This window comes from Phyllostomus discolor, chromosome 11, assembly GCF_004126475.2.
Source record: "Phyllostomus discolor isolate MPI-MPIP mPhyDis1 chromosome 11, mPhyDis1.pri.v3, whole genome shotgun sequence".
NCBI classification, from domain to species: domain Eukaryota; kingdom Metazoa; phylum Chordata; class Mammalia; order Chiroptera; family Phyllostomidae; genus Phyllostomus; species Phyllostomus discolor.
In genome coordinates, this window is record NC_040913.2 from 47,977,456 (window position 1) to 48,003,779 (window position 26,324).

The window sequence follows — 26,324 nt, forward strand, 5'->3', positions numbered from 1 at the left end:
CATTTAACCACTTTAGTTATAAAGCAATCTAGGTGTTCTGGGGGAGAAGAGGAAGTCTGAACAACACTGTTTAGATAAACATTAATTAACTGCTCTGTTCTCATAATATTTAATCACTTCCACAATGACCTACCAGGCAGAGAGACTTTTAGATTATTTGAATATCTTTTCTGTACTTTGGGAAACCACTTAAAATGATAGCCTCCCTTTTCAGTGATGATGTTCTATGAAAAATGTAACTGACTGAAACACAACAGTGTCTATCTATGCTAAACTACCTACCACATAAATCAAAAATAATTCCTGCAATCATTTCTGAATGTTTATTATTAGCCTTCATAAAATGGAGCAGCCTTTGCCATTTATAGGAGGCAGAACACTGCTTCTTGGAGAAAAGCTGGTACAGACACACCAAAAGGGTTATGATGTGGAAGGATGTGGGACCTGGCCTTCCCTAAGCATGGCCTGGTAACATTTCCTGGAACACCCAGTGCCACAAGGGAATTCAGAGGTGGGGCGGCAGGCTTGGCTGACTGAAGAAGCTGCTACAGGAAGGAGAGTGGAGAAAGTTGAAAGGAAACCTTAGGGTCTAGGATTGGGACCAAAGCCACTGCCAAGGTCCCCTGCCTTTGCCTAAGGTCATCTGTTGTTGAAACCTTGATTCATACCAAGAAACACATTTTCCTAAACCACAAAGACAGAATACAAATGTTATCAATTTCATCTTAAGAATGTAAAACAAGCCCTGGCTGGTGCAGCTCAGTAGATTGAGCGTGGGCTGGGAACCAAAGTGTCCCAGGTTCGATTCCAGCCAGGGTACATTCCTGGGTTGCAGGCCAGACCCCCAGCAACCGCACATTGATGTTTTATCTCTCTCTCTTTCTCTCTCTCTCTCTCTCTCTCTCTCTCTCTCTCTCTCTCTCCCCCGCCTCCCTTCCCTCTCTAAAAATAAATAAAATCTTTAAAAAAAAAGAATGTAAAACAGAAAGCAATGAGGAGGGAGAGAAGAGGCTATTTGTGAGAGAGAAGAATAATGTATGAATAGCTGTTGGAGGTTTAGGTCATTGTAGTTTGTAAGGGTAGCTGTCGGAGGTGTAGATAAATATGGGTAAGGGAAAATAGAATATTTAACATACAGTCAAATTCACCAACTATTCAAAAGTCAACTTAAAGAGGAACCAATGCTCCTGTTAAACAATATTCTAATACTAGCAATAAATTCCCCATAATTCTATATCTAAGTTTTGTTTATCACTAAGAAAACATTGAAGTTATTTTGAAAATGCACATAGTACCTGTCCTTTTCCACAATGACAGGAGTGGGATAGGACTGGTTACTTTTATTGCCAGTGCCCCAACTGCCATAAGAATTTGCTCCCCAAGCATATACTTGGCCATCATCCGTTAATACTAAAGTGTGTGCGTAGCCACAGGCAACCTGAAAGAAAAGACCAAATCCACTCAGGCCTGAAAATAGAAGGAAACATGCTTTCACAAAATATGTTTAGAATCAAAAATGAAAAAAAGGGAAGAGACAGCCTGCCTAGAGAGGCAAGCATTAAGAGTTAACCAATTCCTCCAGAACTAGCTCAGGCTCCCATGTGCCCCAAACTATACACTAAGATGGATGTCAGTCTTTAGTGACATTAGCCTAGTATTCAGTTTTAATATGACATTCATTGTGCTAACAGAGATCAGGGTGTATGAAGTTAATAAAAAATGGACACTTTAGTTTTTAAGAATAATTTTCTTTTTTTATTATTAAAAAAACATGTTCAAACCCTGGCTGGCATAGCTCAGTGGATTGAGTGCGGGCTGTGAACCAAGTGTCGCAGGTTCGATTCCCAGTCAGGGGCACATGCCTAGGTTGCAGGCCACGGCCCCCCAGCAACCACACATTGATGTTTCTCTCCTCTCTCTTTTCTCCTCCCTTCCTTCTCTAAAAATAATAATAAATAAATAAAATCTTTTTAAAAATGTTCAATGTGAAAAAAGTATAAATATGGCAAGTAATCTCAAGATCAATATTTTCTATTTACATATAGATATGCACAGATAGCTGTTTTGAGCAGTTCTGTGTCTTTTTTTTTAAATCCTCGCCCAAGGATGTATATGCATTTGAGAGAGAGACATTAGTGTGAGATAAACATCAATTGGATTCCTGCCATGTGGACTCCGAATACGTGCCCTGATGAGGATTGAACTTGCAACCTTTCTGGTGTATGGATCAATGCTCTAACCAACTGAGCCACCCAGCTAGGGCTGTATCTTTTTTCACTTAACATTACATGTACCACGATTCCCAAATTATTCATAATCTTTTGTCCTTTGTAAATATCATTTCTGTTTACATAGGTGTAGTATATTTATTTAACCATTAACTTATTGTTTGATTAGATAAATTATGCTACATTTATTATTTACTAAAGCTTCTTCTTCTTTAATCTTTTTGGTTATTTTCTTCTACTAATTCTGTGACTTTCTCTTTCATGTCTTAGAATGGAGTAGAATTACAGATCAAAGGTATGAATATTTGTAAAGCTCTTGATACATATTGTCAACGTTTCCTTGGAAAATATTTTAAAGATTTATATTCCACAGCTGTGAATGAGAATGTTCTAGAAATTTTAAATTTTCTGATGAATAACTATAACTCAATTCATGGAAATAAAGCTTAAACCTTTACTTCAGTGAAGACATCTAACTAAGCAGCTAAACTTTTCATCCTGCTATAAAAAATTGTTTTTAATACATTGGTATTTTTGTCACCGAAGAATTAATAACATGTACATATAAACCAACAGTGAACATACCCGCTGGACATGTATGCCTTGCAAGGCTGCTATTCTACAGGGGGTTGACTGGTTGCCACTACTGCCAAGTCCAAGCTGCCCATTTCCATTGTAACCCCAGACATAAACCTGAGAGAAAATGAGAGACTCAATGACAACAAAAGACAAAAAAGCAATCAAGTTCTCTATTATGAGACACATGCTATGTTGGTATGACACTGATAATGCAAACAATTTTTTGAAATAATATGAAATAACCTTCTTACCTCCCCATTGTCCACCACTGCCATTGAGCACATCTGCCCACATGCTATGTTCACAACTACTCTATTCTGTAAGCAGCCAGTGACTCTTCGAGGGATTGGCTGATTAGCTGTTGATCCAGAGCCTACCTGCCCAGAGTTATTATAACCCCAGGCAAATACCTATTTGAAAGAAAAAATCAGTTCATGAAATGCAATAATTTATAAAGCATTTCAATTGGATACTAATGTATACTTATGGCACCTCATCTTTGCTCTCAAAGTGACTGATATCCATAAATTGTCACAAAATAGGAAGAGAAGTTTTTGTAAAACTTATAAAATATATTAATTTAGAATATTAGGTTATTGGTGTTATCTACATAACAATAATTATTATTACATATCATATAATATTTATAGGAATATCTACTTTGCTTCAGCCATATTTTCCAGCATTTGAAGGCTTTTTCTTTTTGCAAATAACCCCTTCTATTGTAGCAATATAGAAGAAAAAATATATCCTTTTAAATTTTGCAGTAACAGAAATTCTTACTACATAAAGGTAAACCTAAATACATGCAAACACCATGACTATGAGTTGCTAACAAGAATAAGACTGAGTTTGAGAGAGGTGGTCATTTTAATCAAATGATCATACTTCTAGGACTGCTACAGGTATTTATGTGATCTTATTGAAAAAAATCAGTGAGCTTTATACTGATTATTCTTACCTCTCCATCAGATGTTAATACCAAAGAATGGTAAGACCCACAGGCAACTTCAGTCACTTGTTTGTTTGACAAATTAGTAGAGATATGACAGGGCACTAAACCATGGTTAGTTGTCCCATTGCCCAGCTGGCTATAAGCATTATGACCCCAGGTAAAGACTTCTCCTTCTGAAAATAGAAAGAAACATAATTAGCTTTCAAAATATCTACTTTATTATATGAAAATATATTTTGCACACTTCTACAAATGAAAACTAAAAATTTAGTTGCAAAAGCTAATCAACTTCACTATTCCACCAAACTCATTCTATAAAAAAATACATTTGAAAAGTATAAACTACATTCTACCTCAAAGCAACAAGATGAAATTTAAATAAATGCAATTATAATAGCTGGAAAATAGGTTTTAATAAACAGCAGGGGAAAAAAGGCAGCTAAGAGTAATAGAATAGAATCATTAGACTGAAATATAAAATATTTCACTTTTCTAGGCCTTAATTTCCTTATCCATAAAACAATCACCAAGTTATCTTTAATCCTTGTTATTACATCACTTTATGTTCATAAAAGTTCATAAGATATATATGCACAAATTCATAAATAATTATAAAGTACACACATCCATGTGCTGCCATTCAAGTGAGGAAATGTAACCTTTGATCACCCCCAAAAACCTGATATATAAACCTGAATAACAGAACTTAGTTTGTCCTGTTTTGAAACTTCAAATAAATGAAAGCATATAGTATATACTCATTTCACCTGTATTTTCTACCATACTGTCTCTTTGTGCTACATTCCAGACAATTTCTTCTGATCAATCTCCCAGTTTATTAATTTTCTCTTTTGCTGTGTCCAAACTGCACCTAAACCTATCTACTGAGATTTTCATTTTCATAATTATTTGGCTCTTTTTCAAGTCTTTCATGATCTCTACAAGTATCTTCAAGCTCTTTTTTTTCAAATAACATATAATGTCATCTTATAATTGGTGTCTGGTAATTCTAATATCTGATATATAGCAGTCAGTTTTTGCTGTCTTTTTTGCACCAGTTCTCATTCATGGTACCTGTTTCATTATGTGCCTGGTTGTCCTTGACTACATGCTGCTAATTGCCACTGGAAAAGTATTTTTCAATGGCATTACACTCCCTTGGGTACAGAATGAAGTTGCCTTCCTAAAGAAAGGATATGCATCCACTTCTTGAAGGTACTTAAAGGTGTTTCTAATGAATTCAAGACTTGAGATTTCTTGGACCACCCAGACTGATGTGAATTGGAATACAAGTACATGGTTACAATCCCTTAGGTAGAGATTTTCTTTCTTTTTTTCTTACTATTTGCTCAGAGCCCAGGAATTCTTTTGTTCAGTCCTGTAAGATGAAAGAACTGGCTCATCCTTGCCCTAAAAGTATAGTCCTTTGTGGTCCCAGCCTAATTTGTGAGGTCTTTGACTTATGACCCCTTCACATCATGAGTACATTAGACCACAACTCCATTCAAGTGAATAGGCAAATATCTTTAAGGTAAAATTAGCTTCAGGTTCCCCTCTGACTTCTTAGGTCACACTTTCTCCTAAATCTTATCTAATAATTCCTTTTTGCCTTGTGTTTTGATGCCTCTATGAAAAATATTTTTAATATTTTATCTAGAATTTTCAGTTGTTTTCAGTGAAGAAGTGATCTGAACAATCTAGTCTGCTGTCACAGGCAACCAAAATTCCCTAAAAGTTATTAATGTGAAATAAGTATATAAAAGAACATAAAGTTTATTTTCAGTTTAAATAATACTAACAGTATTTATTACTAATAATACTTAAGAAAACCTATAAGGTATATTTTAATTATGTCACATTATTCTGAATTCATGAAATAGCCATGAGAATATTTAATTCCTTGTGTTACTAAATACCAACTACAGTTATCAGTCACTAACATAAGAATCACAGAATGCTAAGAGTTGGAGGGGATCTTGAAATCTGGCTTTACTCTTTCGGTTCATAGATCAGAATTTCAAATTCAGAAAGTCTACAGTGAGTTCACAATTTTAATGCAAAACAATTACACTTAAAAATGTAAACAAAAGGGGCTTACTGAACTTAAAGTGCCAATAATTGCTAAATGCTATCTGCTACATTACCTTACTTTGGTATTCAGATATGTTTCACATTGTCCAAAACATAGGTAAGTTCACAGGGCAGAGCCAGAAAATCTTGCCCAATCAAAAAGTATGTTCTTGATTGAAGGGGTGGTCCTAGTCTTGTTTCTTAACAAATAAAGCAAGGGCTAAAATTCTACACTGTGTTCTTAGGTTACCTGTTGTTGCAAGGACAATATGTGGACCACTCCCATAGCTGAGGCAGGCTATTTTTTTGCCACTTAAAGAATCCAGTCTCCGAGGTTCAATGGTGCTCTGGACATCACCTAATCCCAAACAACCACAGCAGTTTGTGCCAAGCACAAAAATCTGTGGGGAAAACCAGTGTTAGTTCAAGCAGTCCCATTTCTGACAAACCTGTAAGTACATTCAAACAGGCACAGTGCTCCTAAAACAAAGCTGCTTCATTTATAATAAAAAGTAAGAATCTACCCTCTGTACTTTTTTAATCTTAATTCCTTAGCTCCCCCCAACATCTTCAATTTAGCAAATCCATTACTGAAAATAGAAGTGGTTGATTTTTTTCTTCAGAATTACCTCATCATTTACTGTCATATATAAAACTTCATTGCCAGCACTGCCAAAGACACAAGCCTGACGAATTAACTGTAGTTCTTCCTCAGAACAAAGGGAGAAAATCGGCCACTTCCCCACATCTAACATCTTCAAAGATGACAGAGTAGCCTGTACTGGCTAAAAAGGAAAAAAATATATATTGAGATTATTCATTAAAAGATTAAATTTCTTTGCCCCTTTCCCTTCTGTAGATGAGCTAGCCCTGGTTTAATGAGGAATGAGCTCTTTCTGGCTTTGAGAGGCCTCTCACAGCTGCGGAAATTGCCTTCACAAGCTCAACTGCTTCAGTACCGCTCTCACTACAATCAAGAGCCAGAGGTTCTGGACAGAATCAGATCTCACCTATTAATTTTCCTCAAGGACACAGGAACCATCCAAGGCTGAACTTTGGGGAGCCGAATATCTAGCAAGCTCTTTGTTTTGGCTGTCTTAAACGTAGCTCTGGAAAATAGGTTGGCTATAAAAGAGTGGAAAAAAGACAAGACTGCTATTTCATCTGCTGCTTAATTCTTAACAAAATAAGTCCTTGAAAAAGAACAAGGCTGAAGGTGACACCAAGGAAACTGTCCAGAAATTTCAGGTCATGGGTCATCTCTGACCTGCAGTTTAAACAGCTATTAGGTTCCCTTATCCTCCACTCAGATTTGGGTACTGGTAGGAAGAAATGCCCATAAAGTGTGTGCATTAGTTTGCCAGAGCTATTGTTAACAAAGCACCACAAATGGAATGGCTTAACAGCAGAAATTCATTTTCTCACATTTCTAAGGCTAGAAGTTCAAAATCAAGGTATCAGCTTGTTTGGTTCCTTCTGAGGGCTATAAAGGAAGGTCCTGTTTCAGGCCTCTCTCCTTGGCTTATAGATGGCCATCTCTTCCCTGTGTCTTCACATCATCTTCTCCTCTATGCGTATCTGTTTCTGTGTCAAATTTTCTTTTTTTAAGCATACTGGATTAGGGTCCATTTTAACTAAACTACATTTCCAAATAAGGTCACCTTCTGAAGTACTGATGTATCTTAGTCCATTTGGGCTTCTATATAAAAAAAACATAGACTGGGTGGCTTATAACCAACAGACATTTATTTCTTACAGCTCTGGAGGCTGAGAAGTCCAAGATCAAGATACCAGCACCATCATGTTCCTGGTTTATTGCTAGTGACTTCTCATTGTGTCCTCACATGATGGAAAGGGCTAGGGATCTCTCTAGACCCCTTTTATAAAGGCGCTAATCCTATTCTTGAGGGTACCACGCTTGTGACTTAAGCATCTCCCATTTAGGATTTCAACATATGAATGAAGGGGGACACAATTACAGCCATGTGCTTAACAACAGTGATAAGTTCTAAGAAATGCATTGTTAGGCAATTTTGTCATCATGTGAACACTTACATAAACCTAGATGCTATAGCCTACCACACACCTAGGCTATATGGTATATATAACCTATTGCTCCTAGGCTGCAAGCCAGTATAGTATGTTATGTACTAAATACTATAAGCAATTATAATATATTACACTATAATGTTACAGTGTCATTAGACAATAGGAATTTTTCAAATCCATTATAATCATATGGAACCACCATCACATATATGGATTTTTGTAGACCAAAACATCATTATGTGGTACATGACTATAAACTCAAAACAGCACACATTTACCTCATGAGCATCTGCTCTTATGATGAGAATAAGAGCACTCAAAGGGGACATTATAAAGCTATTTCAAAGAGAGCTCTTATTGATTTGCTATACTGGAAACACTTTCATTTATGTACTTTTCAATTTTCAATATTTTTGTACATTATAATAAGATGCAATAAACAGCCAATATGCCTATCAAATGGCATGTTTGGCCATTTCCCTCAATAATCATCATACTCTTGCTTCATTTAAAGGAGCGACGAATTTTCCAAGGCCTGTCTTTCCCATCAGCTATTAAGTCAACGCTACCAGGGATGAGTTCTGGTAGAGAGATGATCATATTAGATACTTATTTTCTACAGACCTAAAAGGATATTTGTCCCTTCCACCCTTAGGAGTCATGGCCCTGCTGACACCTTGGTTTTAGATTTCTAGCCTCCAGAACTAGGAGAAAATAATTTTTATTATTTCTTCCTCTCCAGTGTGGCTCAGCTGGCTGGAGTATTGTCCCGTAAACTGAAAAGTCATGGGTTCTATTCCCAGTCAATGCCTAGGTTGTGGGTTTGGCCCCTGGTTGCTGCACATACAAGAAGGAACTGATTGATTATTTGTGTTTCTCTCTGTCTTTCTCTCCAACCCTTCTCCTATCTCTAAAATCAAAAGCATGTCCTTGGATGAGGATTAAAAAAAATTCTGTTATTTGAAGCTCTTCAGTTTGCAGTACTTTGTCAGGGCAGCCCTAGGAAACTAACACAGAGGTGAAGTAGCTTGTCACTGCTAACAGAATCTCCTTGAGTCAGTGGCAGAGCCTGAACCAGGATGAACTCCCCTGATGCCAAATGCAGCCACCTTACTTTTATCATGCCACTAGAATTGTTAGACCTTGTCCTGACAATGATGTCTTCTCTTTTGGGCAGCACCCAAGTCTACTTCAGAGCTAAGGATGGAATCTAAGCTTCCACTTTAAATTACTCACCTCTTTATGTCATCAAAGAACCTACTTTTCTATGAGGCCCTTATTTTAGTATTTTGTCCTGTTTAAGTCTTGAAATTTCAAAAAGAACAATGTTTGGGCTGTGGCATCAAATATTTAATGTAGATGTCATGTGTGCTAGTTAAAAGAGTTCTTACAAATTATTCCTAATCATCTCAATTGTCAGACATTGCTATTACCATTTTACATATGAGAAAACTGAGGCACAGAGAGATTAAGTAATCCTCCAAGATCATTAGCTTCCAAGTGGGTGAGCCCAGATTTCTTTCCATATTGTCTGTTACTGAGTAAGAAGTTCATATAAAAAGTTATACGACTGGTAGAGTTAGTATTTGCCTGCATTTGAAGGGCTCTGGCTGGTGTTCCCATGGAGTTCCTAATGAACAGAACGATGCCCACTGTAGACTGCCATGCATGTACAGGGCAGATGGCAATATGCAATGAGAAAAGCAGCAGCAATATGACTGATTGATACCTGATCTTTTCCTTGCAAGCAGTGTCTTGGATTTCAACTTGCCCTGCTACCAAAGTGGTTTCTTAGATGCCTAGAATCAGGTTGTAAATTCAACCAGCAACTAAACATTTACCTTCAAATTGTTTTGAACTTTCTTCCTGGAGCACCTGTATAAAATCTATAGTACCCAGTTCATAACTCTGCTGACCACTGGGATTCTAGTGTGTTTGTAATGTCACCTACAGTTGTACATTTGTGAAAAAACACTACTGGCCAAGAGAACATTGGGTCTGACAGTATCACTGAACATTGATTGTGCCCAATACTGAATGTATAAAAATGGGACACAATCACTCCTTTTAAGGAGCTCACAATTTAATAAAAAACAATTAACTACAAGATAACTTAAGTACAACTGAGGTGTGCTTTTTAAATGTCAGAAGGCTGGCTGCTGAAGGTTAGTCATCAAAAACGCAGTTTTCTAAATCTGTGGGGAACTAGTTCATAGGGAACTGATGACTAACTTTATGAAATATATATGTTTCCACTTTTTGAAGTAAATATTTAATATCAGTCCCAAGGAACTGAAGCAAATTTGTTCACAGAAGAGAAATACATTCTTCTGTCCAGGATAATTATGAGTGTCTATAGTTATATATATATCATATATGTTGTATACATATGTACATACATAGAGTATATGTGTATTCCATATATATAACATTGTGTATACACCCCTATAATAAAAGTATATATAAGATTCACATGCAGCACCCTGTAGGAGCTTCAATCATGCTGCAGCCACCTGCAGGATGGAAGCCATCTCTGTAGAAAGCACCCAGAGACCTCTGTGCCCAACTGTTAAGCTAGCAACTGGCTGAACAAGAGCCAAGAGCAGGCAATAGAAAATTCTGTATGGGGGAAAAAGGTGCTACTAAGGAACAAAAGTTTAGCAACACATATGATCAAGATCATGTCCCTAGAATTCAGTCATACTTTGGCCCAGGTAATCTTTCCTGCAAGGAATGCTACCATAGGCAAGAATCCTGGGCCAGCTTTCTTTTATACTTTGTCATATCCAGTCCACCTCCACCATCTTTTGCTGGCATAATTTTAATATTAGCTCAAGAAAATCATAATTAAGGAAATAGAGCTTCATAAAGTTCAAGACCAAACTGCATTTTATTATTCCTTTGAGTGTGTGCTAACTGCATAATTGTTTTTCCATTGATATAAGAACCAAGTGGATTATTATACTTCACTTAACTACAAACAATTATTAAGTTGTCATAATACAATGTAAAATACAGCATATGGAAAAAAATGAAAATTACACATTGGCTCTGGCTAGTGTAGCTCAGTGGATTGCATGCGGGCCTGCAAATCAAAGGATCACCAGTTCAATTCCCAGTCAGGGCACATGCCTTGCAGGCCAGGTCCCCAGTAGGGATCACATTAGAGGCAACCACACATTGATGTTTCCCTCTCTCCCTCCCTTCCTCTCTAAAAATAAGTAAAAATAAAATCTTTAAAATTAAAAAAAAAAAAATAAATACCTGGGAATGGAGTAAACATACCAGAGTTTGAGTTGTTTAACTCAAACCCTTCTTCAGGACAGTATTGTTTGTGAAAGTAGGGTATGGCCTGTACTCCTTTACCAGCTCAAATGTGACCATCTCTGGGTACCCCTTCTCTACTCCTCAGATAATATACATAGTTCCCTGTTGGCTTCTTTACCCTTTACATTCTATATATCCACAAAAATATCTGTGGTCATCTTAGTCACTACACTGTGAGCCCCTTAAAGCTAGGTATTATCTCATTGATCTTCCCATCAGATGACCAATAAATGTCTGTTGAAGTACTTCATGTGACAGAAAACACATGCTCCAAGGGCACATTTTTTTCTAAACTTGCCACTTTCTCCATAAAAGGGGGGAAGTTCTTCTTCCATATGGATTTGATCCCGTGCAGTCTCGAGGAAAAAGTATGTGGTTAAATCAGCATCCCATGTGTTGAATGAAACTAGACAAGTTAAAATTACTTCTAATTAACAAAAAATAAGTTAAACTCAAATATGGTAAAAAGAAGATAAAGGAATTAAGTCTTAGACATGGGAGTTAACAGCTATAAAACCCAAAGGTGTTTTAACAGTTCTGGTACTGCTATATGGCTCCTTATAGAAATCCTTCTGCTAAGGTTTGAAAAAGTAATCCCAGGATAAATGTAGATTCTTAAATCTAAAAGGAAATAAGTAAAAATTTTCATTTCAGAGCTGTATTCCTATAGATAAAGAATAATAAATTTTAGACTTTGGTCAAATTTTCCCTGGGCTTGGAAAATTCCAAATCACTGTGAGGCACGGATTTATCAATTCTCAGCTCCACTGAGGAATATATGATTTACTAAGCTGAGGGGCGGTGGGAGGAAGGAGTAATGAATGATAAGTATGAAAGGATGAATAAATGAACAGAGCCTTGATATCCTAGACTTTAACAAAAAAATCTGAAACATCCATCAAGTATGTAGCAACAACACTGAATGTTTCTGCCTTAATTAACCATCTCCACAATAACTATTTTCTACCATGTACAAGTAACAGCAGAAGCAACCCTATAACAAGATATAGGGTCTGAACTGTGGTTCAATCATTACAGTCAACTATCTCATCACTAAAGATAAAAAGCAATTTAATGAAATGATATTTAACAATTTCAGTTTGGATTTAAGTTGGATTCTAGTTACTCAAATACAATCCATATTTCAAGTGCTAACATGAGAACATTTTATCTATTATCTATAAGTAGTAAGAGCCTTAAAATAAACAGACAAAAACAATTATCAAAATAAGGTCAAGTCTTATATGCCTGTTAAAATTTTGTTTTCCACAGCTGTAAAAAGGTCTCTTATAATATAAGGAAAAACAACATATTCAGAATAATTATAACTCAAACCATGGCAATTCATACAAATCATGTTTGGAAAAGACATGCTTATTTTTAAAAGGACCACTTGGGCTTTTCTCACAAATTTATAAAACAAGATCTAGTTGCTATTAATTTGCAAGTGCGTTAAGAGAGGGAGGTATCACACTTTCATTGCTTTAACCACCACAGCACATGGCTCAGAGTAGAACGAAATATATCCATTCAAAGCATCCTTTGAATACAGATTTTTGTATACCGGATACTAATTCTATTGGGAATTCTATTTTTTGTACCATCTTAACTGAAAATATCTTTCCCATATCTGCCCCAAATTTATTCAATAGAAATAAAAAGAGGACAAGGATGAGAATAAAGAGAAAGAAAAGAAAAAGGAGAGGAAGATAATTCATTGGCAAAAAAAAAAAAAAGCAAATAGAGAAAGGGGACCACGTTCTTTTATAATTTTTGTTTTGGGTTTAACATTTAAGTTTTTCACCCATTTTGAATTATTCTTGTGTGTGTTCTAAGGAGGAGGCCTAGTTTTGTTTTTCTGCATGTATCTGTCCAATTTACTCAATGCCATTTAGTGAATAAACTATCTTTAAGCCATTGTATGTGCTTGCTTCCTCTGTTGAATATTAACTGACTATAAAGGTGTGGGTTTATTTCTGGACTCTACTCTGCTCCATTGACCTATGTGTCTGTTTTTATGTCCGTACCATGCTGTTTTGATGACTATGGCCTTATAGTACAATATGATATTAGGTTGCATGATTCCTTTAAGTTTGTTCTTCTTTCTCAGTCTTGTGTTGCTATGTGGGGTCTTTTGTGGTTCCATATTTTTGAAATATTTGTTCTAGTTCTGTGAAATATGTCATGCAAATCTTGATAGGAATTGCACTGAATCTCTAGATTGCTTTGGGTAGTATGGACATTTTAATGATGTTAATTCTTCCTATCCATGAACATGCTTCCACTTATTGGGATCCTCTTCAATTTCTTTCTTCAGTGTCTTATAATTTCCCAAGAACAAGTCTTTTACATCCTTGTTAGGTTTATTCCTAGGTATTTTATTATTTTTGAAGCAACTGTGAATTGGATTATTTTTTTAATTTCCCTTTCTGTCCATTATTGGTACATAAAAATGCAAATGATTTATGGACATTAATTTTGTATCCCCCTACTTTGCTGAATTCATTTATCAGTTGTAGTAGTTTCTTGGTGTAATCTTTGGGGTTCTCTATGTACAGTATCATATCATCTGCAAATAAAGACAGTTTTATTTCTTCCTTTCCAATTTGGATGCCTTGTATTTCTTCTTGTCTGATTGCTCTGGCTAAAAAACATAGGCAGCAAAATCTCAGACATTGCTCATAGCAATATTTTATCAGATGTACCTCCCCATGCAAGGGAAACAAAAGAAAAAAAATAAATTAATGGGACTACATCAAACTAAAAGGTTTGTGCAAGCAAAGGAAAAGATCAACAAAACAAAGACAACCCACAGAATGGGAGCACATACTCACCAATACACCTCATAAGGGATTAACATGAAAAATTTATAAAGAACTTAAAAAATTCAACACAAAAGAAACAAATAACCCAACTAAAAATATGGGCAAAGGACCTGAATAGACACTTTTCCAAAGAGGACATACAGATGGCCAATACACATATGTAAAACTGCTCAATGTCACTAATCATCAGAGAAATGGAAATTAAAACCACAATGAAATACCATCTCACACCTGTCAGAATGGCTATCATCAATGAATCAACAAACAACAAGTGCTGGTGAGGATGTGGAGAAAGGGGAACCCTTTTGCACTGTTGGTGGGAATGCAGATTGGTGCAGCCACTGTGGAAAGCAGTAAAGAGATACCTCAAAGAATTAAAACTGGATCTGCCTTTTGACTCAGTGATCCCACTTCCAGGAATATATATCCAAAGGAACCCAAAGCATTAATTGAAAAGCATAAGCACCCCTATGTTCACTGCAGCATTATTTACAATTGCCAAGATATGGAAGCAGCCCAAATGTCCACCAGCAAATGAGTGGATAAAATAACTACGTAACATTTACACAATGGAATAGTACTTGGCTGTAAAAAAGAAGTTTTACCCTTTGTGATAGTATGGATGAAACTGAAAAACATTATGCTAAATGAAATAAGCTAGTCAGAGAAAGACAAATACCATATGATTTCACTCATATGTGGAATCTAATAAATAAATTGAACTAACAAGCAAAATAGAGTCAGATTCATAGACAGAAAGCAGGATGACAGGTAAGGGGCAGTGGTGGTAGAGGGTGGAGGAGTTCAGCAAAAAAGAAAAAGGACTCATGGACATGTACAACAGTGTGGTGATTGCTGGGGGAAGCAGAGTATAAAGGGACTAATGGTAATGGAAAAATAAAATTAAAATAATATAATACTTTAAAAATAAAAGAAAAAGAACAGGAACCAAAATAGAGATGTGAGTGCCCTCACTGTACTTAAGACCACTTGTCTTCCTGGTAGGAGGGAAATCTTGTTAATATGCTAAGATAATTGAACAGTATCCTGGGTTGTCCCCACCCCACTTCATCCTTCTACCATTGTAGTTACCCAATTTCACTGGATTCTGGTTTATTCTTCCTTTGTTTCTTTTTTGCAAAAATGAGAAGATAAACTATGTGTTTTCATTACTCAGTTCCTTCTTACACAAAATAATTTATATACTCCTTTGTGAGTTGCTTTTTCCCCCCCACTTATTAATATATCCTGGAAATCACTTGATATCAATCATTACAGATTTTTTTAAACAGCTATATATCCTGGGTTTTTAAGGGGAAAAATAAATAGCTTTTCTTCTCAGGGTCTTTTATAAATTTCAAGAATAGTAACTATTTAAAAATAAGAATGATGAAAAATGAGCCATTCTGTTTGTTTGACTAATGAAGTTAAGATATACTTGCATGTGTGGAATATAAAATTACTATGTTCAAATAAATAACATTCAGTAGCATTCCATTAACACAACTTCATTTTTGTTGGTTGGAATTCCCAATATAGTCAATATCCAACATACAAAAATAATTCAAGATTAAATATTATTGTACAGTACTGTGAAACAATATTGAATTCTCTAGCATTGTGAAAAAATGGCTTTTTAAAAATCATTCCACTGTGATATAAACATATAGAAAAAAACAGAGAAGAAAAAGAATTTACCATCTTGGAACTTTAATAAAGTCTTTCTTTACCTAATGAAAATACAGTTTTAAAAATGCTATCAACTTTATTATTAAAAAGTCATAAAGAGTTGCTGAATTATTAAAAATCAATATTGTAAAATATAACTTTTAGAGCTTATACTTTATAAGTTTGGAGGGCAAGCTTCAATAATCTGGACAACGTAACATATGGAAAAACATACTAAAAAAAGTTTAATCTGTAGTATTTCAACATAGAAAATGCAAGGGAAACCATCTGGAATGTGAAAAAAGCAAAACTTTTAAACTTTTGGGACAAAGTATAGAAAATACCTTTATGATCTCAGGGCAGGGCACAACACAAAAGCTTTATGCCACAAAGAAAAGACTTATAAATTTTACTACATTAAAGCTTAAAATTTTGGCATAATAAAACCCAAAATGAACAAAGGGAAAAACCTACTAAAGAATGGGAGAAGATATTTTCAACATATCTAACACAGATGACAAAGGGTTAGTATCCAGAATATATAAAGAATACCTAAAAATTGGACTTCTGGCAAGATGGAGGAATAGGTGGATGCACCATACCTCCTCACACAACCAAGATTAGAATAACAATAATTTACAGACAGAATAACACCCAGAACTGACAGAGGATTTATCTGAATGGAAGTCGGACAGCCAAGAAGTTGAAGTAAACCCGTACAACCAGACTGGTAGGAGGGGCCGAGGACAAGCTGGGTGGTCCCGCAGAGGTTGGGGAAAACTTGGCGAGAAATAGACGCGACAGCCCTCTGGCGTGCAAGAACGCAGCAGTGGTCCCTGAGTACGCAAGCTGCTGCTGGCAGACCCAGTGAGGTGGCGATTGTGGACCAGGGCAGAGCTCGCAGCCCAGGATCCCAGAGAAGGGTCTGAGATCCCAGGAGAATGGAACTACCGCCATTGTTCCCTCCCATCCCCGCCCCCACCCCCACCCCCGCCCCCACATATAATGTCACAATCTAGCGACTGGGGTGCCTAGCCCCGGTGAACACCTAAGGCTCCACCTCCCACCGTAACTAGAGCAACCAGACCAGGGGAAAAAAAATTTTAAAAAAAGGAGAGATGGGGAGAGATATGTTTCCAACAGAACAGATCAGTCCCCCAGGACTCATCCTTTTGAGCGACCAAGAAATAGCCAATCTATCAGATGCACAGTTCAAAACACTGGTGATCAGAAAGCTCACAGAATTGGTTGATTTTGGGAGCAAATTAGATGAAAAGATGCAGGTTACCATAAAAAAGATGCAGGAAGATATACGGAGGAGAGCCAGTAGTGAAGGGAAGGAAACTGAGTCTCAAAACAATACAGTGGACCAGAAGGGAGATAGAATCAACCAAGCAGGAAAGCATGATGAAATAAGAATTCAAAAAAACGAGAAGAAGCTTAAGAGCATCCAGGACATCTTTAAACGTTCCAACATCCGAATTATAGGGGTACCAGAAGGGGAAGGGGAAAAGCAACAAATTGAGCACATATTTGAACAAATAATAAAGAACTTCCCCAATCTGGCAAAGGAAATAGTCTTCCAAGAAACCCAAGAAGCTCAGAGAGCCCCAAAGGAGTTGGACGCAAGAAGAAACACACCAAGGCACATCATAATTACATTAGCCAAGGTAAAAATGAAGGAGAGAATCCTAGAAGCAGCAAGAGATAAGGGGACAGTAACCTACAAAGGAGTTCCCACCAGACTGTCAGCTGATTTCTCCAAAGAGACTTTACAGGCAAGAAGGGGCTGGAAAGAAATATTCCAGGTCATGAAAGACAAGGACCTACATCCCAGATTGCTCTATCCAGCAAAGCTCTCATTTAGAATGGAAGGGCAGATAAAGTGCTTCTCAGATAAGGTCAAGTTCAAGGAGTTCATCATCACCAAGCCCTTATTTTATGAAATGTTAAAGGGACTTATCTAAGAAAAGAAGATAAAGAAAAAACATGTATAGTAAAAGGACAGCAAACTCACAATTATTAACAACCACACCTAAAGCAAAACCAAAAGAAACTAAGTAAACAACTAGAACAGGAAGAGAACCACAGAAATGGAGGGCACATGGAGGGTTAGCAGCAGGGGGGTGGGAGGAGGAGAGAGGGGGAAAAGGTATAGAGAATAAGTAGCATAGAATGTAGGTTGAAAATAGATAGGGGGAGGGCAAGAATAGTATGGGAAATGTAGAAGCTAAAGAACTCATAAGTATGACACATGGACATGAACTAAAGTGGGGGGAATGTGGGTGGGAGAGGTGGTACAGGGTGGAGGGGAGAGAAGGAGGGAATGGGACAACTGTAATAGCATAATCAATAAAATATATTTTAAAAAATACTTCAAACAGAAAAAAAAGAATACCTAAAAGTCAATAAGAAAAAAGACAAAACCAGTTTAGAAATGGGCAAAGAATACAATCACAGAAGAAGAAATTAATAAACATATGAAAGGATGCTCAAATTCACCAAGGAATTTACTGTGGAAATGCAATCACAATAAGATAGCTCTTGCCCATCAAATCTGCAACATTAGAGTGGGAAAACACCTAGTATTGGTGATGATGCAGACCAAAGACACTTGAATTGCTGGAAAGAACATAAACTGATAATAGCAACTTTAGAGAAGCATTCAACAGTGCTGTCTTTCCATCTTTTTTGATACATACCTATATTTGAAACTATAGTTTGTAAAATTTTCACAAAATCTTACCCTTACTACATGAGCTGCTTAGTGATATTTTCTTTTCTATTTTTTCTATTTTATTCTATTCTATTTTACCCTGCTCTATCTTATCTTTCTTTATTTCATTTTTAAACAAAATGCTTGTCTCAACCCACTAAAATAATTTCAAGATCACTAATAATTCATGCCTTGTAGTTTGGGAACCAATGGTCTGGATAAACTCTGAAACATATACATAATTTTCTTTGCAAAAACAGAACAATAAAAAAATAATAATATAATATTAAATAATAATATAAAAATAACAGTTTAAAAAAACTAGAACTAGCAAGCTATAAACTGTGGCATAGCGTTCTATACAGCAATTGATTAAATTATCTACAATCAATATAGATAAATCTCCAAAACAATTTTGACCAAAATCACTAAGTTACAGAATTATACATATTTGGTAAAGTTTAAAAACATGCAGAGAACACAGTATTTTAATGTGTTATAGATATACTGACATACACAGGGTCCAGCAGAAATAACACCTGCTTGAGTGTGGTTGGTAGGGTAATAACATGGATGTAAAACTTTATAGTTTTAATTTGAACATTTCACCTAAAATGTCATATAGTGTGCTTGAGTATGATATTATTATGTTACAGAATTACATGCTTATGATTTTGTAATAAAAAAGGGGCATTATTTGTGCTGGACCCTGTTATATGGCATGTCTTTGATGGGTATTTTTTTCATAGGAAAGTTTTGATGGATGTAGTGCCAGAGATAAGATTTGCCTTGTAATTCTATCAGTGAATTGATATGATCTGACTTTTTCATCTAACAAGACAGTTTTCAAAATGCTATGCTTAAATTAATCATCTGAGTATGGGGGGATAACCCAATGTTAAGGAAAACAACATCTTGGAATCAGAATGCCACTATTTTAATATTGCCTTGACCATGGACACAGGAATTCAATATAGGTTTGAATGTGACAACACATTATCCACAATTTCTTTCTACATCTGTAAAATAAAATTTTATCAGTGCCATAGGAATATAGCAGTCAGATATCATAGACAAAGTATTTTATCTTAAATGTCATAGAAGAATAATCCAAAATAGAGAAAAGCTTTCTATTAGTGTATTAGAATAGCAAAAATGTGTTTTTTACTCCTGGCTTAAAGCTATATACAAATTTTCCCCTTTTCTGCATAGGAGTGCAATATTTCTTACAGACTCAGAGCAGAAACTAGCATTTATATTGGGAATACATTCTTCAAATTGATAGTGTCACAACATAAGATCATCCTGCATGATACATCCTATATGTTACTTTATTGGGTTTTGCCCTACACAAGTTTTGGAATATATGACTTAACTCATGTACATAGTTAATTACTCATATAAAAAGATGCCTTGTGCTTTGCAAAATAGTTTCTTATGCATTTCCTCATTTTGTCTAAATATAATTTAAAAACTATGTTATTACAGAATCTTACTGCACTGATATTTGTTTTATAATATAAAAAGAATATGGGAGAGGCCCTGACCAGATAGCTCAGTTGGTTAGAGTGTCATCCCGATAGCCAAGGTTACCATTTCCAATCCCTGGTCAGGGTACATACAAAAAACAGCCAATGAATGCATAAGTAAGTGAAAAAAATCAATATTTCTTTCTTTCTCTCTCTCCCTCTCTCCCTCCCCTTCTCCTTCCCTCAAAATCAATTTTTAAAAAAGAACCAATGAATACATGAATGGGTGGAGCAACAGATTGATATCTCCCTCTCTCTCCCCCCTTCCTCTTTCTCTGCCTCTGAAAATCAATAAAAGGAAAGAAAAAATACATCAACTAAGATAATCTTTGGCATGATATTTCCTATTTTGGTAATTTTCCTAAATGTGTATAGTTCAATAACTTTCCAAATTATCCCTGTTTAGGATAGGTAACTTCTTGTCTTACACATTGTATTTTGAGAGTTCCCCTACACTGTTAATTAATAACTATACAGTTGACTACTGGTGTACAAGAAGAAAGTCTTTCGATGACCAAACATGATAAATATATACATTCTAAATTCTTTCAAAGAATAGTTCAAATAATTTATTTCTGTGTACAAAACATATAATAGGAAGTCTCTACATGTTATTGTTGGTGAAGCAATCATTGTTAACCAGTGTGTCTGCTAATATGACATGTCATTATTACTTGGCAATACTTCTGACATAAATAGTAAGTTAAACTGATTATAGGACATACATTCATTTGCCTAATTCATCAACAAGTATTAGTGCTTGCAGTAGGCAGTGAACCTGAAGCAAATACACAGAAGAAAGAAACAAAATCATGTGGAGCAAAACCATATCCATCTCTTAGGTTCTTATGTCAACATTGCCCAACTGAATGCTATTCATGGGCCTTAAGAGCTAATAAACTAGAGAGCAAAGCATTTTTCATGGAAACTGATATTTCTCAGTTAATCAAAAGCTCCTAATTGCTGATTACTTTATAAATGATTCAAGGAAAAAAAAGAAAAAAACACCTGTAATTTCTGCACAGAAAGCCCAGTGTTATGTATTTTGTTAATTTAACTTAATAATAAGAGTCAATTCTAAAGCTAAGCCTGAGAAACATAATACATACAAAAGTTTTCTTGCAATATAGAATTAAATGCTGTTAACAAATTCTCCCTTCTGGGCAACAAATACAATTGATGATACTTTTATAACCAAAGAAACAGGACAGTAAAGTACACAGGACAGTATCTTTTAGGACATCAGAAGACAGTTTACAGCACCAGTGTGTTAATGGCTCCAGACCAAGTAAATGTCAATGGGATAATAATGGTTCCCATCTTCATGCTTAGCTGAGTCATTAAATATATGTCACCTGTAAGTTGTAAATAATATAAATTAATATAAAGTAATAAAACATGATCCCAATTGTTATTTGCAAACAAGGATGATAGCTATAATTTAGTTCCACTTGAATGAGATGTCATAAATCTATAACAAATAACAGTAAGATACCAACACAACTCCTAACAAAAGTGGGACAATTACAAATAAGATAGACAAAACTAAATCACTAAAAGCACAACGAAAACTAAAGCACAGCCTCTAAGGAAATGATATTACCATGCTTATGATAAATAGCAAACTGACTTGTAGAACACAGAAATACAGTTTCTACATTAATTAGTTTTTGTAAAAAGTTCCCAAAATTCACCCAAGAGTAATGAAACATACCTTCAGTCCAAAGCAAAACTATGTCTGGTTGGAAGACATTACTGAGCTGCTCAGTAATCTGAATCACACATAGAAACAGTGTCACTCTCAAATATGTAAAATAATCAACATAAACTATACAAATTGTTTAGATTGTTCAATTAGCTAAAACGAAATGGTTCTTAAGACATTTGTAAACCCATTTGAAATTTAGGTATTTATAGATCTAATACAAAAATTAAAAAATCCTAACATGTCCATTAAATAGAATCCTAACCATAAAGATTTTTGCCCCACAACATATTAGTTCAACATTGTAGGCCCTCTTGAAATTGGCACATTTTCATTGGGGATTCATTTTGTTCAGTTATAACGTGGTTACAATTTATGACCTGTTCATATACTATTACCCACTGGTGCTTTTCAGCTCAAATTGTCTTCCACAGGATATATACATAATTGGTATGAGCTCAGGTTAGATTAGCAAAACTGAAAATATATAAAAGACATATTAGCTGACACTCTGATGTCCAATTAATGCTGGGAAAACCTATTATGTCTTAGATTTCATGAAGACTTTCATGTTGTTAAGATGGGATCACCACATGAACTAGACACATGTTTTTTTTCTGGATAATGAAAGTAAGAGATCACATCAGCCTTCCATTGAAGGACACTATGGGTATCCTTCTCATAGAGGTAAGATACCTCCTTTGAAGTAAATATCCTCATGTATGCCTGTGTTTTAGCCTTGAACAGCAGTGCTAGGTGTCATTCTGTAACAATGGTCGTTGCATTCTTGGTCTCAAATCTCTCTTGCCTAGTCAGTTTTGATTTATATTCAACTCCAGGAAACCTCAACAGTAGTCATATCTTAGGGGCATTCTAATTTCAGTTTTGCCAAGTAATGAAACCAAAATTAAATATGACAGTCTCTTAAAGGCATAAGCAAATCTTGTGGTTACCTACATTTCTAGTTCTAGATCAACAGTCTTTGATACTTAAACATAGTGTTTATAATCTATGTAAGTAAAGTACCTGAAGGGAAACACACTTTGCTTTCTAAACTCATTTCTCTCCATCGGCCTCTTTCTCTAAGCATCCTTTAATGATGGACAGAAATGTAGTTAGTCTTGTTTGGTTCATTCAAAAGTCTGTAAGAGCAATAATTTAATACCTTAAAGCATGACATCAGACCAGATGAATCTGTGACACATTTTCAAATAAAAGAAACAACCACTCTTTGAAAACAATTTCACAAGCCATATACAGTCAGAAGTTCATTAAAAAGAAATTGCAAAGCATAGTAAAATGTAAAAAAAATATATACAATTTTTCTCAGCACATCTATAGTATTCCTTTGGCCAGTCTCTTCCATGTAAGAGCCCTGTCTCTTGGTTTGATATGCGGAGTTAAATGTAAAACCCTGAATAACTGAATTCAATTTGGAAAAATACTTTTTTACCTATAGATTATAAAAGATGACATTTGCCACAATGGTCATGCTATGGGCCCCCTTGAAAGACATAGTAGAAAATGGCAAGGAAAATTTTCTCCTAGAAAGACATTTAATCCTAAAAACAAATTCTCTATCGTAAATATCACCTTCAGTTTATCCTTCAGGCCCACAGTAACCATGCTGTTTAAAATCGCAACCAACATGTGCACTACCAGTCCCCTTTCTTTGTTCTCTTTTTTCATAGCAGTTATACTTTTCTAACATTAAAAATATCTGTTGTTAATCATTCTTTGCTAGAATGTAAGCTCCAGAAAAAAACATCTTTTGTCTGTTTTGTTCACTGACATATCCTGAACACCTAGTCAGGATCTGACACAAAGCAGCCACTCAATAAACGTTTGTTAAATGAATGAATGAGTAAAACCAAGCTGAGGATTCACCGCAAAATATTTCTGGAGTCAGATTCAATTTCATTTATACAATTAACAAATATCCACTGAGACCTGATTATGGAGGAGCCAGATCATACACATACAAAAATATAATAAAGTAGTAAGTGCCAAGTAGAGCAGAGTAAGAGGTTGGAGAACAAAAACAGTGGCTAATTTATAAGAGGTCACCACCTCCCTAAAATGATGGCAATTGTTTTGAGACTTTAATAAAGTTGAGTGTCATGCAAATTTGGGTGGAGGGGGAAAGTAAGCTTTGAACATGGGCAAAATAGAAAATGCTTAGGCCCTAAGGTTTGAGAAGGCCCATAACGGCAACCAGGTCTCTGTGCTGGGAGTGGGGTGTGCAATACCATATTCCAACTGATAATAGAGACTACCGAACGCCCTGTAAAATACAATAGAAATATATTTAACCTAGAGTATTCAGATTCTTTGATAGTGTTTCTTCTATTCCAGCCCCAAATGTCTGTATCAGCACATCATATAAGATTACCGGGCCCACAGTAATGATACTGTGAAAAATGTTCCAAGCAGCCCCAGGAGTCAGGAAACTAACTTTAGCACCTTCGCCCAAGTAAGGTATAAAACCATGCAGAAAGTTAGTACCAATAGGGTGTAAGGCCAGGAGGCTCAATAAACATTAGTGACTGTCACTTCCTGAACTTTGGGAAAAAGAGCTTTCTATGACACTGTGTGAATTTTACCGTTTTCATGCTTTCATTCAGCTCGGACAGAGATTAAGTCGCCAAGCGCAGTACCAGGCAGTTCTATGACATCCATGCTGTTACAGTCCTTGACTACAACTGTTCCAACATTTTATGTAATTTCCCAAAGAACAAATCTTCCTGTTTAAAATAATGATTTATCTTCATCCTTTCCACTTCAGTTTAAAAACAGCCTCGCCTTAGCTTGGTCAAACTGTCTGTGCTAGCCGTGTAAATCAGGACCAAACGTGGAAAGCACAAAGAGTTAGCCTGTTCGGAGCCAGGGACTAGGTAATTAGACTGATGGGACTGGAGACCAGGGTCCAGGGAATGGATACAAAAAGATCAGTAGTCTGCGCGTGGGAAGGGAGAGAGAAACTCCAAGGAAGACACCCCGCCCAAAGCTCACAACGCCCCGAAGCCAGGCTAGCCCAAAAAGGGAAGTCTCCTGGCAGGCAATAGTCCTGGGGCAACCCAAACAAACTCTAACCGGTGGAGCCTATACCGCCAGCAGCCTCGCCCCAGCGCAGCACCGCCTCAGCTCAAAACCTGGGTGGGGCACATTCCCAGAGTCTGGTGTCCAGCCCACTACAACTAGTGGGTTTGCGCACGCGCAGCGATGCCTCGATGCCTCGGCCCTAGGCCTCCGTGGTGGTGTAGCCTACAGGCCTGCGCATAGGCCCGGCTAGCGCAATTGCTGTAGCACACAGGCGGTTTGGCCCACGGTTCAGGCAAGGCTGTGCACCTAGGGGCTGCTTCTCAGCGGCTGCATCACCAGCAGTTCGGGCAGCCAGGCGAGGAAAGGTGGCCAGCCCCGTGGTATCTGAGATTAGCGGGATTCAACCCCAGCGCCCCCTCCTAACTTTCCTTCCATGCAGTCCCCTAATCCCTACCTCAGCGCAGGCCCAAGCCGTATGGCTCCGCCTCCTGCGTCACCGTTACAGCCTGCCTGGGACGGCGCTGCGACAATTTGGCACCTCCCCTCGCAGCACCCTGGCTTCAGCAGAGGCGCTCCGGTGCCTGGCAGACCGGGGAGGGGAAAGGAGAGGAGCGCACTAGAGAGGGCCTGCCAGGCATCTCGCCCCTCTCCCGCCTGGCTGCCCACTGCCGCCCCCACCCATTCCTCGCTGACCCACCCCCTCCTGTGAAAGGGACCCATAGGACTGGACACCGCCTCCCTCGATGGCTCATATATGCCCTTTTATTGGAAATTTCCATTTGGGACACCCCCAACCTTTTTCGTGGCTCTGGTCCCCAAAGTCTTGGAAATTTGGGGATGCCTGACTCTTGAGAGTGAGGCATGTATTATGCTGTGCAACCTTTTCTACAATCCTTCTGTCCCCGCCTTCCTAGAGGTGGTAGGTACCCCATTAGGGATCTCAAATCGATTTTCAACAGTTTCCCCCTTGCTTTCACTTCACTAAAGTGGGACTGAAGTCCTGTACCCTTCTAGTACAAAGCCTGAAATAATATATGATGATGTGTGCTGAGGAGGTGACCTGAGTTACTTTGGGATCAAACTCTGGAACCGTACTGTCCCTTTAGTAATTTGTGGTAATATCTTGTATCACACTACACTTCTGTTGGCTTTAGTAGAATTTAGTAAATTGCACCAAAGCATTATAATGTTCGGTGATTTCTGCCACATTACTACACTTAACCTTGACCTGAATGGATTTTGATAAAATGTTCCAAAACTAATATTATTAGCTGTTCCTATCAAGGATGCTGATGGCTTGTACAATGGATTTTAAAAGAGGACACAGGTTCAACGTTTAAATAATTTGCCAAAACTAGCACAGCCAAATAGAATAACTGACATTTAAACCCAGAGTGACCATGTCAGTGTTTTGCTTGCTTTGGCTTTTGTCATTTCACTGGAAAATGACATTTCATTGGAAAAATTCTAGAACGTCTAGGTGCCCTTATTGCAGCTGATATAGGTGGAATTTGTGCCCATTATCAGAGCATAGTCCACTGAGCTCCAGAAGGAGACATGCAATTGTTTGTACAGAATATGAGTAGGGCAGAAGTTTCTGTGTATGGCATTGCCTAAGACAAACTTTTCCC

General features: G+C 36.8%; 1 protein-coding gene across 1 annotated transcript in view; it reads right to left on the bottom strand.

Annotated features, from left to right (window-relative positions):
* Positions 1-24,789, bottom strand: part of LOC114508749 (RCC1 and BTB domain-containing protein 2-like) — a 43,432-nt gene extending 18,643 nt beyond the window's left edge. The window contains 7 exon segments of the mRNA XM_028526809.2: positions 1,289-1,438; positions 2,814-2,921; positions 3,059-3,217; positions 3,769-3,935; positions 6,083-6,233; positions 6,462-6,617; positions 24,255-24,789. Of these exon segments, the coding sequence (XP_028382610.2) occupies positions 1,289-1,438; positions 2,814-2,921; positions 3,059-3,217; positions 3,769-3,935; positions 6,083-6,233; positions 6,462-6,617; positions 24,255-24,263 (900 nt within the window). The 5' untranslated portion in view covers positions 24,264-24,789.
* Between the last annotated feature and the right edge of the window lie 1,535 nt (positions 24,790-26,324).